Source organism: Triticum urartu, chromosome 2A (genome assembly GCF_056163025.1).
Source record: "Triticum urartu cultivar PI428250 chromosome 2A, HENAU_Tu73, whole genome shotgun sequence".
Classification (NCBI taxonomy): Eukaryota; Viridiplantae; Streptophyta; class Magnoliopsida; order Poales; family Poaceae; genus Triticum; species Triticum urartu.
In genome coordinates this window covers 378428359-378442870 of record NC_141874.1, presented here as the reverse complement: position 1 = coordinate 378442870, position 14512 = coordinate 378428359, and the positions used below count along the sequence as shown (strand labels likewise).

General features: G+C 46.4%; 1 protein-coding gene and 1 long non-coding RNA gene across 4 annotated transcripts; both read left to right on the top strand.

Moving 5' to 3' along the window:
* Positions 1-1255: 1255 nt before the first annotated feature.
* On the top strand, positions 1256-5180 carry LOC125537374 (melanoma-associated antigen G1-like protein). Of its 3 annotated transcripts, none has more exons than XM_048700681.2 (7): positions 1256-1482; positions 1574-1826; positions 1954-2106; positions 2190-2295; positions 2377-2491; positions 3404-3462; positions 4565-5180. In XM_048700681.2, exons 1-6 carry the CDS (start codon positions 1438-1440, stop codon positions 3434-3436), a joined length of 705 nt encoding a protein of 234 aa, XP_048556638.1. In that variant the 5' UTR covers positions 1256-1437; the 3' UTR covers positions 3437-3462; positions 4565-5180. The 3 variants fall into 3 exon arrangements, with proteins under 3 accessions (XP_048556638.1, XP_048556635.1, XP_048556636.1); XM_048700678.2 differs by lacking the exon at positions 4565-5180 and adding an exon at positions 3558-3868; XM_048700679.2 differs by lacking the exon at positions 4565-5180 and adding an exon at positions 3533-3868.
* A 6043-nt stretch (positions 5181-11223) lies between these two features.
* Positions 11224-13483, top strand: LOC125541563 (uncharacterized). The gene is made up of 3 exons (XR_015615100.1): positions 11224-11761; positions 12309-12585; positions 12668-13483. It is a non-coding gene; the product is annotated as an uncharacterized LOC125541563 (long non-coding RNA).
* The last annotated feature ends 1029 nt before the right edge of the window (positions 13484-14512 follow it).

Genomic DNA, 14512 nt, shown 5'->3' with positions numbered 1-14512 from the left:
CATTGATCGCCAACAACCTTTCTGTATCAGTGGCAGTTGGCTCTCTCAGGTACTCAGGGTCGAACATTGCCACCACGGCCTTGCAAAAGCTATACATTGAGAGGAGACATGTGGACTCACTCATACAAACATACCCATCCATAATATCACCATGAATTCCATATGCAAGCATGTGGATGGCCATAGTGCATTTCAGGTAAGAACTAAGAAGAGAATCCAAGCTTGCCAAGGGCATCCTCTTTGCACTCGAAGTATGGGTCATATGCTACCATTCCTCCCGAATACGATTGGACACATGTCTCGCCATACGAAAACGGCGGCAAATTTGTGAGGTTTGAAAAGAGCGATGTTCTCAAAGTAATCGGCGTAGAGAAGGGTGTAGCCTCTCTCCCTATTGTGGTTCAAGGCTGGAACATGGCCGGGGATTGATCCCATGTACCGAGGCCACTTCCTATTAAAGTGGTCGTGGACGACCAATGCAACCGCCACAAGCTCTTTATCATCCGAGTACGAATCATCCGATGAACAAATGGAGTTGTGAAAGAAAAACTCATCGCCGCTATCCATGATACCTTGTGAGCGACGGGTCGAACACCTTGCGGGCGTGGTGGAGAGGCGGCCGGAAAGAGCAAGTCGATTAAACGAGACAACGTTGGTGCTGATGGGGTGGGCGTGCTACCGCAATGCAGCGCCTGCCGAAAGTTGTTGGGGTCAACGAACGGCGATGGCGGCCGTAGCTTCTCTCCCACCGGCAACAAGGAACCACGAACGCCGGTAAAAAAATTGTACCGAAACGCGTGCGTGGGGCGGCTATGACATGGCGTGGTTGTGGGGCGGACGACCTTGATAGAAGGCAATGCGGCCGGGAATGGGGGTGGCGGTGGCGATGGCAGGGAAGGAGGGAAGAGAAGGGGAAGAGAAAAGTGGCTTTGTCCACGACTGGCAGGCGAGGGAGGACTAGGACGCGCGCCGCACCCGCTCGCGCGTGTTTGTTCGACAGCAAACACGGCCTAATTTTGGGACGGAAAAGCGGACGAAAAATGAACGACGGTCCGTGGCCGGACCATTTAATGTCGCGCGTTGGAGTTTTTTTGAACATCAGTACAGACTTAAGCACTCATACATATGAGCATATACTTATCCCTATAAATGCACATATACACATCCTACTCAAATCTTAAAATAAATATAAAAATAAATGCGAGCATCAGGATTAAAGATAGAATGAGGATATCACTGTCCCTTTATCCTCTAAAGCGCTAGCGCGGGCGCGTCTCCGCTCCCTCCATCCGCTCGGTTCAGTTTCCCGCCGTGTCTCCCTCGCGCCACTCTACCACGAAAACAAACCGCTTACTGCGAGCCTAGGGTTCTTCTGCTCCGCCCCAAATCGCCGCAATCCCTCTCGCTCTCCTCTCCGTCATACAGTTCTTGGATCGCATGGCGACCAGCGACGAACTCGCCCAGGTCGACATCTCCACGGAGGTACGCCACACCCTGCTCCTCCCCGTTTCCCAGTTCGTCCTCCGCACGCAAGGTGTTCGACGTTTTTATCCGCCCAAACCGGGCCCTGCAGGAGAAGGACAAGCTGGTGGCCGAGGTGATGCGCTACGCGCTCTTCAAGACGCACCAGAACTCCGGCTGCCCCATCAAGCGGGAGGAGCTCACGCAGATCATCACCAAGAACTACCGCCAGCGAGCGCTCCCTGCGCTCGTCATCAAGGAGACTGGGGACAGGCTTGCCGCGACCTTCGGCTATGAGATGAGGGAGCTCCAGAGGACCCGCTCCACGTCCACCCGCTCTGGACGCCCCTCCTCCCAGCAGCCCAGTAAGCTTGCTTTTCTTCTTCTTTAGATCTTGCAATGTCGTCGCCCACACGGCAGCCAGGATCTTTGCTGATGATGTAGTAAGGTAGAAAGTGGTTGAGCTTAAGAATGACCTCGAGCTGTGTTTAGGTAATCAGGACGCAAAGAGCTACGTCCTGGTAAGTAAGCTGGACCCTGAGGTGTACAGCAAGTATGTCGAGGATAAGGAGCGTGCCCATGTGTCTGGATTTGCTTTTGTTGTCATAAGCATTGTTCATGTCGCTGGTGGCAAGATCTCTGAAGGTAGGGATTGCTGGTTCTTTTTCTCGCAGTAGTCAAGAGGTTTTATCGTTTGATATTACTGATTTTTGACAAACACGTTTCAGAGGACCTTTGGCGTCAGCTTAAACGGCTGGGCTTAAACGAGACTGATGAGAACCACCCTGTTCTCGGCAACAATAAGCAGGCGCTTGAACTACTAGTGCAACAAAGGTTGCTGGTACTTTCAGGGCGTGCTGCAGAGTGGATTTCACTGGCAACTTTTGCCTTTTTTGACCTGGTATCTTTGCCCAGGTACTTGCTGAAGGAGAAGATTGCTGGTCCAGAAGGCCATTCCATGGTTTATGAGCTTGCAGAGAGGGCATTGGATGAATCCATCAGCTCGAAGCTTAAAGAATACATTTCACAGGTATGTAAAAGCATCAACCACAATCTCGGAAAAATAAGGCATCAACCTGTATGTACAGTAAATTAGAAAGAGGAGAACTTTTGCTTGGTTGCCCAGCAGAGTAGAAACACTAATTTGTGAAACTAATTTCACTTTAACCTGTAGAGGGCATACTATCCTCTCAAAATAATTGTTAGGCTTTAATCTGTCCAAGTCATTGCGTCCTCCATATCGTGCAGCATTAACAGCTATAAAATGTTTAGCAAGGAACTAGATTTTTTTTTATTTTGAAAAGGGGACAACTCCAGCCTCTGCATTGGTCGATGCACACAGCCTTGGTAAGGAACTAGGTGCTACGGAATACTGGAAACAGCAGCCTCAGAAATGATCATGTTTGAGTATGATTCTAGCTGGTTCGTACTTGTACCATAAACACGTCTAGACTATGAACTCGTTTCTTTACCAGCTCCAGGATTTTACATAGTGCGATTGCTCATGACCAAGATTATTGCCATGACAAACAGCCAACCCCATCTTATCACATACTCCGGATTTCCTTGATTATTGTTACAGAAGTATTTTTGCACGAATTTAATGAATCATTTGTATGCATTAGAGTTGCTTGTTACTGCTGTTGCTACTAGTTCATGACTAGTATTTGTTCGTTTCTCAAAATTGTATTAGCAGTTATTCCAAAATAGATACTAGTAGCACAGGTAGTGGCAAATTCTGGGCATAATTGATTTCCATCGTGATAACCTGTCACATGTAGACCTTTGTTGCTAAATATAAGACGTTTTGGGAGTATATTAGTGGCGGGCAACGACCCCCCTGAAACCACTGTCGCAATGTAGAGTCAGACCATGGCCAGCGAAAACTAAATTGAAGATTGATCCGATCTGTTTGACCAATCCTCTTTCTGCCATGGATCAGGTTGTGGGCGTCAGTACAGCTACAGCAGAATGAAGTGCATATGATGGAGCAACCATCAGGTATTTTCACTTTGACTCTCCGTCTGTTCTTTCTGAAACAGAATGATGTGAGTTATCAATTTCCATTCAGGGGTGACCGTTGGCCTATGTTTCAGGCTTTGCTGTCCAATCTAAACTCATCAGTACAACGGCGAACTTGAGTTAGGGTGGAAAGCCATTGTAGAGACTTGGTGGAGGCTTCATCTGAGGGCTGTATAGGAGAGGAGCTAGTCTGTGCGCGTGCGCGCCTCTCAACTAGGTTAGATTGAGACGCCTAAGACGCGTCTTTCTGGATTTGAAAAAGGAAAAAAGAAAGACATACCCTTTTGTTGCGGGAAGCTAGTGTCGCGGTGGCAGTTCAGCTTGTATGCACTTCGTTAACCGGAGCTGCATGTCCTTATGCATTCCACGTGGCTTTGTTCTTTAAGGTTTGCTCGCCTGAGCTTCAGGAAGCCATATAAGCGATGCGTTGTCTGTCACTATTGCAGACATGTCAGCTGAAAGTTTAGCATAAACTGTTTATTTTCTGAACCATAAGGGCTCATTCGGTTTGGAGGAAATCAAAACATAGGAATTAGGAGTAGTATAGGAATATGATAGGATGGCACTTGCCATCCTAAGGAATTGACTTGCCTCGTTCCTACGCGTAAAATGAGCTTTGAGTGGATGTGTAGTTTCCTCCAAAAACACGGGAAATGAGTAGTATTCCTACGAAATTCCTGCACGCATTTCCTACAAACCGAATGCATACATAGGAAATTTTCCTCTGGAATCCTTATTCCTATGTTTTTCCTACGAAAATCCTCCAAACCGAATGAGGCCTAAAGGGGAATCTATAGAAGAAGAAAGCAGTGTCCCCTTGTAACCAATATAAAAAATCTGACATTTGGGGGTTGTGCCAAAAAACCTGCTCCAGCAGAGGCCCAATCCGCAAAAATTATTGGGGAGCCCCATTAAAACATCTCAACTTATTTAGGGAAAATTGCTGTCTCAAAAAATTGAACATTCCTGATACCACCCCAATAGGTGGCTGGAAGCAACAACCCCTCTTCCAATTGAAGTATCATGAGCACATCCATCTCCTGCTACCTGTGAAGGTCACCGATCCCCCCTCTCCTCACAGGTTCTGCGTTGACACGCCGCTCTTTGCTGCCGACCGTTGCAACCACCTCCACCCTCGACCAACATTGTCGCCCTGGCCTAAGCGCACAGTAAGACATGTGACCTGTATGCAACGGCGTTGCGGGGGAGGAAGGAGGCAACGTTCCTCATTGTGCCACAGCTGCTTCTTCCTCCTTCACGGAGATGTCTCGACGTCCCCACCTTCGAGGCCGCCGACGACTTCTACATGTGCAACACCAATAAGTTGTTCGCTGAAATGCAGGAATGGTACTTTTTTCTTGTTTTTCATTTGTTTAATTTTTGCAAAATGCCATCATAATTTTAAATGGCAATTTCCAAAGCTCGTTTGGTTCACATTTGCTATTATGTAGCGATCAATCATATGTCAATATGATGAACGAGTCGGTGGACTCTTTGTCCATGCCGAAGTGGGAATGTGAACGGTAATGGGAGTGAGGGGTGTTGCTCTATGTTTGATCTGCATGTTTAGGTGAATCATATGTTGCATGTTATGTTTACTTCGAGTCATTTGGACCATTTGTTATGTTTACTTTGAAACATTTCAAGGATTTGCTACGTTTCACTTTGAATTTTTACCTTTACTTGAATTTAATAAATTGTGGCTTTTAAATTATGTTCAACTGTATGTGCTCGAAATATCATTATTTGAATTATTATGTTCATAGAATAGACATGCATACCCCATTTGTATGCAAGTTTAAAGAGAAATTGTGGCACCCCGACTCAGAGGAACAAGAGCATCCCGTATTCCAGCCCAAAGATCAAGTCTTCTGAAATACGGTACTGCTTGACATAGAACAACTCAACTCTTATTACAAAGGATAATGAATACAAGGGTCTGATATTACAAAGGATCAGCATGGTGACAGTACGCATGCTAAGGTAGCTTTATGCTAGCAGCGGAACAACTCGTAGAGCGGAACAACGACGAATGTGGTGAACTCCACTCCGCAGGGACTCTGGCTGGGACACGATCTAGCTCGCACGTACGGAAACTTTGACAAACGATCAATCACGGCATCACCTGCAATCTGGCATGACACGCCAGGTCAGTACATTGAATGTACTTGCAAGCTCACAAGCAAAAACATCAAGGCAAGACAATAACATAGCATTTAACAGGTTAAGCTATTAACAACTACTATGATGTGGAAATAATAACTAAGCATGATATGATACTACTAGAATACTGATGAACCAACATCTCAAGAACCATCTCACTCTTGGCTACTCGGCCAAGCAATAAATCTCCTCGATCACCTTGTGATCAATACCTCCATGTGATCACCGCGTGACCACATCGCAAACTGAATGATCATCCTCGAGATCATCCCTACATCATCATCAACATCCTGCCAAACTGTTAATGCTCATAGCATCAACATATAAGTCACCTATAAGTCATTCTGTCATGTGAGTGTTGATCGAACGGTGTTACCTAGTACGAACTATGCCCATGACCGTGGACGCGACTATCGATAGATTAAACACACACTCTGAAGAGGTTAACACACTGTACCCACATCACAAAACCCATGGCCTTGTACTCCCATTCTGGTGGACCAACGACGTTCCGACAAAACTGATCTACTGCCATGACACTCTCCCGCCACTTCGACCAACTCCCCTTTGGTCTAAGTCATCGGTGGCCCCGATGCCACTCTGGAGATCCAACGGCCACCGTCGTGGCAAAGCAAAAACGGTCCCAAATGGGGACAAAACCGTGCAAACAACTTGGGCACACAAGGTTTATACTGGCCTACCTGATCAGGGTAGCGCACACGTATAACCTTACCTAGTTGGAGGCACCGGCGAGAGGCACAACAATAAACCGCATTAGGGCCTTCCCATAAAAGGCAAATGTTGTTGCACTAGAAAAGCCCGGGTCAGTGGCACCTGACCAATGAAATGACGAAATTTGTCCCCAAAGATAGATTTGTGATAACTGATACTCCAATATCATCTATCAACCTGTAATCCAAGTTATAACAATATCCAACAAATAATCCAGAGAATAATATAGTCACCTCATAATAAACCCCAAGGGTAGCATACTACTAAGACCATGATGAATCCAAAGACTATGATGCTACTAATCCAATAACGATATCAAGATATTAACCTAAGATCCACATGATAGCATCAATTCCAAAATAATACTCCAAAGCATAATATCATATATCAAAAAAATATAAGCCACTAATAATCCAATGGCCACATGTCATCCACCATCTGTAAGCATTAGTCCTAGTGATCCAAATAACATCATGGCAGTAGCAAGATCAAAACAACTCCAAGAAATGCCATGAACAAATCATACATAGCTAATGCAATATTTTAAATAAGTTCAAATAAATAAACCATGATATTGCATTGCACTCATGCAAATGAAGGGTGTGGCTTGCTTGGGGTGGATGGATTCACTGATAGGAAGTACAAGAAGCTCGCGGAGAGAATCGCTGGAAAACGTTCTCTCTCGGAGGGGGCTGAATAAGGGCAGGGGCAAAATGGTCATTTTCAAAATGTTTCCACATGGTGAAAATGATCCCATCAGAACGTTCTCGACGAGACAAAGATGCGGGCTTTGGAATCACCTCAATCGGAGTTGTGAGTGAAAAGATATAGTCAGTTGAATGCTAGGAACTTTGTAAAAGAAATATTCACAAAAAGGTCCCTGGCGGGTTAAACAGAAAGCGCATTTTTGATGATTACGCTTTCAGCTAAGGAAAACGTATTTTGAGCTGAAGCACTAACAGAAAACGCTTACCTTAGAGGAAAACGTAATACCCAAAATGCGTTTCCACTTAAACCACGCGAGCCCGAGGCTGGTCAACGCATAGAGACTTATAGGCGGGCCCCACGTGTCTCCTCCCTCCTCCTCCCCGGGTCCTCCTCTTGTTCCCAACGTGGGGCAGAGGAGCTGCGGCTGGGCGCGTGCGTCAGTGCTCCCCGGCGACTCGGGCCACCCCTGGTGGACCTGGACCACCAGCGGGCTCGGGAGGACGCCGCGCATCCGCCCCGGTGGTGCACGGACGACGAGGAGACCCGAAGCGATGGCAGCCAGGAGGGCGGCGGATGAGGCTGCCGGTCAGAGCTGAAGACGAGGCCATGGTGGATCTGGCGACGAATGGAGAGGTGGGGGAGATGCGTCGGTGTCAAGGTGGTCTACTAGTGGTGGAGAGAAGGAGGGAGAGGGTCCGGCTTGCCGGAATTGGAGCGGACAGAGGCGGCGGGTATGGTCGTGATGGAGGAGCAGGAGAGGGGCGCGAGCTTCGGGGAGTTGATGGGCGGGGCTAGAGGAGTGAGGCGAGGAGCCTGGGGCGGTCGGGAGGCCTAGGGGTCTCTTAAATAGCCGAGGGGGGATGCTGAGCTCGGGTGCCGCCATGAGCTTGTGACCGGCTCTGACGATGGATGGTTGCATCCCTGGAGCGAGGAAGGGGACGGGAGAGAGCAGAGAGGTTCATGGGGCAGTGGACGGAGCCAGGGGCACGGGGAGTGTCGTGGATTTAACACGACAGATGACCTAGCGAAATGACTTAGGTGTGGAGCCATCGCAGCTAGGTTAGCTTGAAGGGGTTAAACGGAACAAAGGACACAGAGAGTTTACCCAGGTTCGGCCCCTCTCAACGAGGTAAAAGCCTACTCCTGCTTTCAGTTGTATTGCTTGGGTTTCGATTACCAGGGAGCGAATACACTTGACCTAGTTCTCGATCAATTATTTCCTGCCTTAACTCGCCGTCGGGTCACCCCTTTATATATAGTTTGATGCTCGACGGTTTACAGAGTCCCGACCGGCTCATACACAACGTGTCCGTCTTGGTAACTAACTAAACTTTCCTTACAATACAAGTTAAACATATGGCGGTTCATCCTCTTAGGCCTCAAGTCACCTTTTGGGTCTTGGGCCTTCAATAGGCTTGCTTCATGACCTGCCATCTTCATCTTTAAGTCGCTAGTGGTATGACCCGGCCCCTCCTGGGCGGGTCATACCCAATAGTTACATCCCCAACATTAGGCCCAGGTTGATTTGAACTTGTTCACATCAATCTTTAGTGCTTGACTTAGCAAAGTTTTCCATCGTCAACTTTTATGAACTTGTTATAACCTGCCATGACGTCAGCTCATAGAATTGTGTTAACCCACCATGACGTCATCTCGCATTAACTTCGCACGAAGTCGAGAACATCTTAGTATATCTTTATCTTTAATGGACTTCTCGAAAATCGAGGCGTCCATGCAGCCACATAATCACCTTTCGGTCTCCTGGATTCCTGCGCATGCCATTTATCCACTGCCTTATAAATAGGGACGGGGGAGGGGGGTCCTTCTTTTCATTTTTTACCCCTGCCTCTGCGTCTTCTTCCTTCTTGCGACTCCACAACGCCCGAGCTCCTCCACCGCCGTCTTCCTCCAGCATCTCCAACTCCGGCCGCTGCATCAACCAGAACGGACCAGAGAAACGCGGCATGCTCCCGCTGTTCATCAGCATCGACAGGTACCCGCTTTGCTTTACACCAGATCCATACTAGGGTTTGCCCAGTTCATCGGAGTTCTTTGCCATTCTTCGTTTTTCCTCTTTAGATCGCGTAGTTGGATCTGAATATGGTCCCAAAGCTGTGCGGCAACAGTTAGCATCCCTTATCAATAAAAAAGATTCTCCTTCTATAGAAAAGATCTCATCTGAACATATGAGTTTTTCTGCCGCTACCACCTTAGGTTTAAAATTTATTTGTATTTTTTGAACTGTTGTAGATCCAAAATTACAGCACCAATCTGTGGAATCTATTTGTCATCACTTAGCAAATCCTTACTTATAGATCTGAAGTATGGCAACTATTCGGGCGGCTTGACTGATAAACCGTAACCCGCCATGTACCATTAGTCCCCTTTTAAGTCGCCAATATATATCTGCCTGACTCGGCATTATCTTTCCGGTTTAAGCATACCAATGTTTAGAGCACATCATCCTCTGTACATGAATTAGCCTTGCACGACACTCATTTTTTGACCACTGGCCGGCTTAACAGTATAACCTTAAACCGACAATATTTTTTCTTTAGGCTTTTCACCAACAAAATTACAAAGACCGTCACTTCGTGCAATTGGGTTGCTTCTACTGTCACAGAACAAATCCTTAATGAATTTGTAAAGGAGGCGTCCTGGCCAAAAGGGATGTAATCCACCGGAGGGCCCCAGGAACTGAGACCACCCCTGAACCAAAAGAGGGTGAAGTTGTGGTTTTCATTGATCACATGCTCCGGGGGTTCACTCCACCCGGCTCAAAATTCTTTCATGATGTACTACATTTCTTTGAACTTCATCCACAAGATATTGGGCCCAACTCTGTGTCAAACATCTGCAACTTCCAAGTATTTTGCGAAGTATATCTTCAACAGGAGCCCACTATCGAGCTGTTCAGGGAACTCTATTACTTGAACCGTCAAACTGAGTTCATAGATGGGCCCAGCCTAGAATTAGGCGGTATTTCAATTCAGAGGCGCAAAGAAGCTACTTTCCCAGCCGGTACACTTCCCAGTCACCCCAAGGACTGGAACCAGACTTGGTTTTATTGCAAGACACATCTCCAGAGGGTGAAATTCCCTTGCCGGGTTATCGTGAAAGCTGGCTTAACAACAGGCACCCCTCCCCGATCGGATCAGCACAACAGAACGGGCCAAATATATGCCCATATTTGGAAAAATCAGAGCCTTAATGGCAAATGGCTTAACTGGAGTTGATTTAGTCTGATGCTGGGTCGCATGGAGAATCTTGCCCTTAAGCCACTGGTCCGGCTTGATGTGTGAGTATACCTGTGACATCAAAGATCCACAACGACATAGCCAAGTGTGACTGGACGAAGAGAGCCTCAACAAGATGGTCAAGACATTACTGAACGAAAGCTTGGCCACTTGCAGCAAGACGGGGCTGAACCCCTTTTGTACCCTCAACAAGCCGCCAGTCGTAAGTATTTTGGAGCAATTTTCATTAACTCATTAACTGTCAATTTGCTTTCTTATTCTTATTTTGACCTTCTGCAGGCCGACTCTCCTTTCTGGAACAGGAAAATGGAAGATAAACCGACCAAGAAGGTCCAGACAAAGAATAAGGCTCCAAAAAAGCCTACCAAGAAGAAGACCAACCCCCCCGGGTTATTTAACTTGGATGATGATGAGTCGGAGGTAGAACTTGACTCCCTTGGCTCATTTTTTATACATCTTATTGACAATGATCACTATCAGGATGACGCGGAAGGCAGCCACGCAGATGGTGAAGAGGTAATTATTCTCTCCTCCGGCTCAGAACATTTGCCAAGACAGAAAGTTTGACAAGAGATCCGGAAAGTAAGGTTTTCTCACCCTTTAGCTTATTTGGATCCCAACTTTCTTTTGAAGAAACAACAGCATGAAGCTCGCCGCACAACCTGGAACAACGACGGTGGGGTTCTCTCTTCCGGCTTACCCAACACGCCGGTTCCACACAAGCGCCATCCAGAGGTTTCACATATTTCTTACTTGGCACTTCCCAAGGCGGGTCTTTTTCAACAACCTCTTAACCCTTCTGATTCAAACTATCAGGGAACCTCTCACTCGTCATCAGGCGATTCCACTGGGACTCAAGTTCCTTTGTTCAAGACTGTTCCTGGGTAAGAACACTTAAGCCTGCTTGATTTAACACCTTACTCAATTGGTATACTATTCTCATCATATGTTTTACTTTCAATGCCATGGCAAAACCCAGCAAGAAGCTGAAGGTTAATAAACCGTCTGAAGATCCCAAGGTGGCTGACCTGGAAAAGCATACAATGTCTGAATCTTTGCCTCAAGCGTCAGAAGCAGCCATGGATGACCCGCCACCAGAAGAGCACCCTGTCACCATGGACCCCATCAACATTGATCCATAGAACGCTAAGCCGCCCAGCCCCGCTTAGCCGGTTCAAGAAACTGAAGATGTCATAGTTATTGGGATGACTTTCACAGCACCAGGTAACCCTACCGTCTTGTCCAAGCACAACGCCAAAGAGGAATTCTCCGCTGTTGACAAAGGCAAGTGGAAGCTGGATCCGGAGAGCTTTGCTTAATTCAACGCCCAGGAGCTTCACGCGGGTTACTTGAACCACCTCCACACCAGCCGTGACTTTGAAGCCGGCTTGGTTAATCTCGTGAAAGATCGTTTTGAGGTAAGCAAAAAACTTGTGTCATACAAATATATATATGTCAGCCGCCAAGTCTACTGGATATGATAAACTTGAATATGCTACAGACTTTAAATATCCTTGTTGACCTTGATATCGATGTCATAGCATGTTAGAACCACAGAATTAACACAAGTAACCCCCAAGGACCGGCTTATGCTGAATAGCTAAAGCCGGGACTTTAATATTGTAGTTTCTCAACTTCACATATGTAGCTCCCAAGGGCCGGCTTAAACTGAAAAGTTAAGCTGGGACTTCAAATAATAGTGCTCAAGTTTGCACCTGTAGCCCCCAAGGGCCGGCTTAGTAAGCATGGCTAAGCCGGGACTTATCACCATAATTATGAACAAAATCCAAATATGTAGCCCCCATGAGTCGGCTTTAATCATCATCGCTAAGACGGGTCATGAAAGATTTGTCTTCAAAAAAGAGCAATATGCATTAGCCCCCAAGTGCCAAGTAAAATAATTGTATTGTGCTTGGGACTTCAAATAAGACGATCATAATGATTCCTATCTTGTTCATGTTGCAGGCTGGACTAAATATGAAGGAATACCAAGTCAATGATTTGAGGCAAAACATTCAAACCCAGCAATCAGAGACTTCCAAGGCCAAATCAGAGCTGAAGACCGCATTGGAAAACGTTGAAAAACTAAAAAAGGACTTCAGCGCTGAGAGAACCAGCTGGGAGACCGAGAAGGCAGCTCTATTGAAAAGAGCATAAGACGTCGAGGCTGCCCTTAAGACGGTAGCTGACGAGTTGTCCGTCTTAAAACATCAAATCAACAACATGATAGCAGCCATCTTTGGTACGTAATATTGTACTTCACTCTTTCATTATCAATATTGATCAACCATGGAACCGGTTTATAAATATCTTTGCTAATGCAGGTTCCAGAAGCTCCAAGCTGGGCGATGATATGCGCATAAAGCTGAAAGCTGTATATACCCTTGTGGAGCAGTTGTACACTGGTGCTCAACGGGCTATTTTTGCTGCCTTGCATAAGAAGCAAGCACCTTTGCTCATCAAGGAAGTGATGGAGAGACTGTCTGTGCTACCACAAAGGGTGGAAGAATTAAAGCGATCAGCCGCTAGAGCCGATGCCATCACTGCTTTGAGCCGGGCAAAGGAGTGGCACGCTGAACTTGACCCAGAAGAGATAGCAACCGGCTGTCCCAGTTTAAAAGAGGATGGGTCTCCCTTTAGCGCTGATGACTTCACTAAAATAGAAAGAGAGATGCGTCCTTGGGCAAGCAAATTGGCTGAGGAAACTGATCTCTCCAAATATCATTTGGTTTATGACGCTGAAAATGCCAAAGTGAAGGTACCAGCTCATGAGGCCATGGACCTTATCCCGCCAACACGTAAGCACACCTTCGCTCCTGACATTGACCCGTCAACCCTTATAGACGATGAAGCTGTTTTCAAAGCTTTGACTGGGATCGATTGGTCATCGCCTAACTTCCAAACAACGGAGGAAGAAGAAGAGCCAGCGCAGGATGACCCGGAAGCCTCAACCTGCCAAGACCAGGAGTCTTGACCCTTGAGCCTGTTTACCAGCCACAACATTTGGATGCCGTGTGTCTCAAAACACTTATTCTTTTGGGCCACATGATGCCTTGTAATAGGCTAGTTGAAAACAATGATATGCCATGCCGTCGTGGATGTTTATTTGCATAATACTTTCGAACCGCCGGTCTGATGTTGAAGATCTGCCACTTATGCTTATAATATCCTCAATCATGCAGACCATACTTAACATATTTCCTGCACACAATCAGATAACACGTGCCCTGGCGGTTTACCCTAGGGCGGGTCATAATGCCCCATATAAAATTGCTGGTGACTGTATAATCCATAACCAGAGCTGGTTATCAAAACCTCACATATTCATAGAACAAGTAAATGACATACCTGTGCTATTTATTCATACTGCCGGCTTACCGCAGCAAGGGTAACAACCCCAAGACTTAGAGCACAACGCCCAAAGTGCATAATCAAAAACATACTGGCGACTTATCATCCAAAGCGAGGCCGGGTTATCAAAACTCTGGATATACTCAAATATGAGTCATAAAGATCAGGGCTACTTGGCCTGAATCATTTTTAAACCATATACCAATATGGCACAAAAGATGGACCCAAAAAATATATTTAAAGAAAAAAACAAAATCAGACAAAACAAAGGCCTTCATAGGCTGCCATGCCTCAATATCAAGTGCTCTTTAAGGGCCACATAGCCATTGAGTTAATCCTTAATTCAAACCTGTAAGCCGGGCCTCACATGACCATTCACCGTTTTGACCTTGACAAATTCATGGTCTTTATAAGATTGACTGTCAAGAGTACGACGAGTCATTCCATGATTACCTGGCCGGAGTGGCAGGTATAGGATAACCCGGATTTTTGGTGAATACACCTGGCGTCCAAGCCGATCAAAAGGGTAAATATAGCTATGTTCATTGAACAGGAAGCCCCCAAGTGACCTTTAATAAGCCATCAAGGCAGGTTACCTATGTTTGAACTGCTCATTTACAACAAGTTCTCTTTGGCAACTATTCAATGTGAGCAAAAAGGCCCCCAAGTTATTTGCAACAAGGCGTACAAGCCGGATCAAAGGGTGATCATAGCGATGCTCAGTGAGCAGGAAGCCCCCATGTTATTTGTAACAAGGCATTCAAGCCGGATCAAGAGGGTAGTCATAGCTTTGCTTGATGAGCAGGAAACCCCCAAGT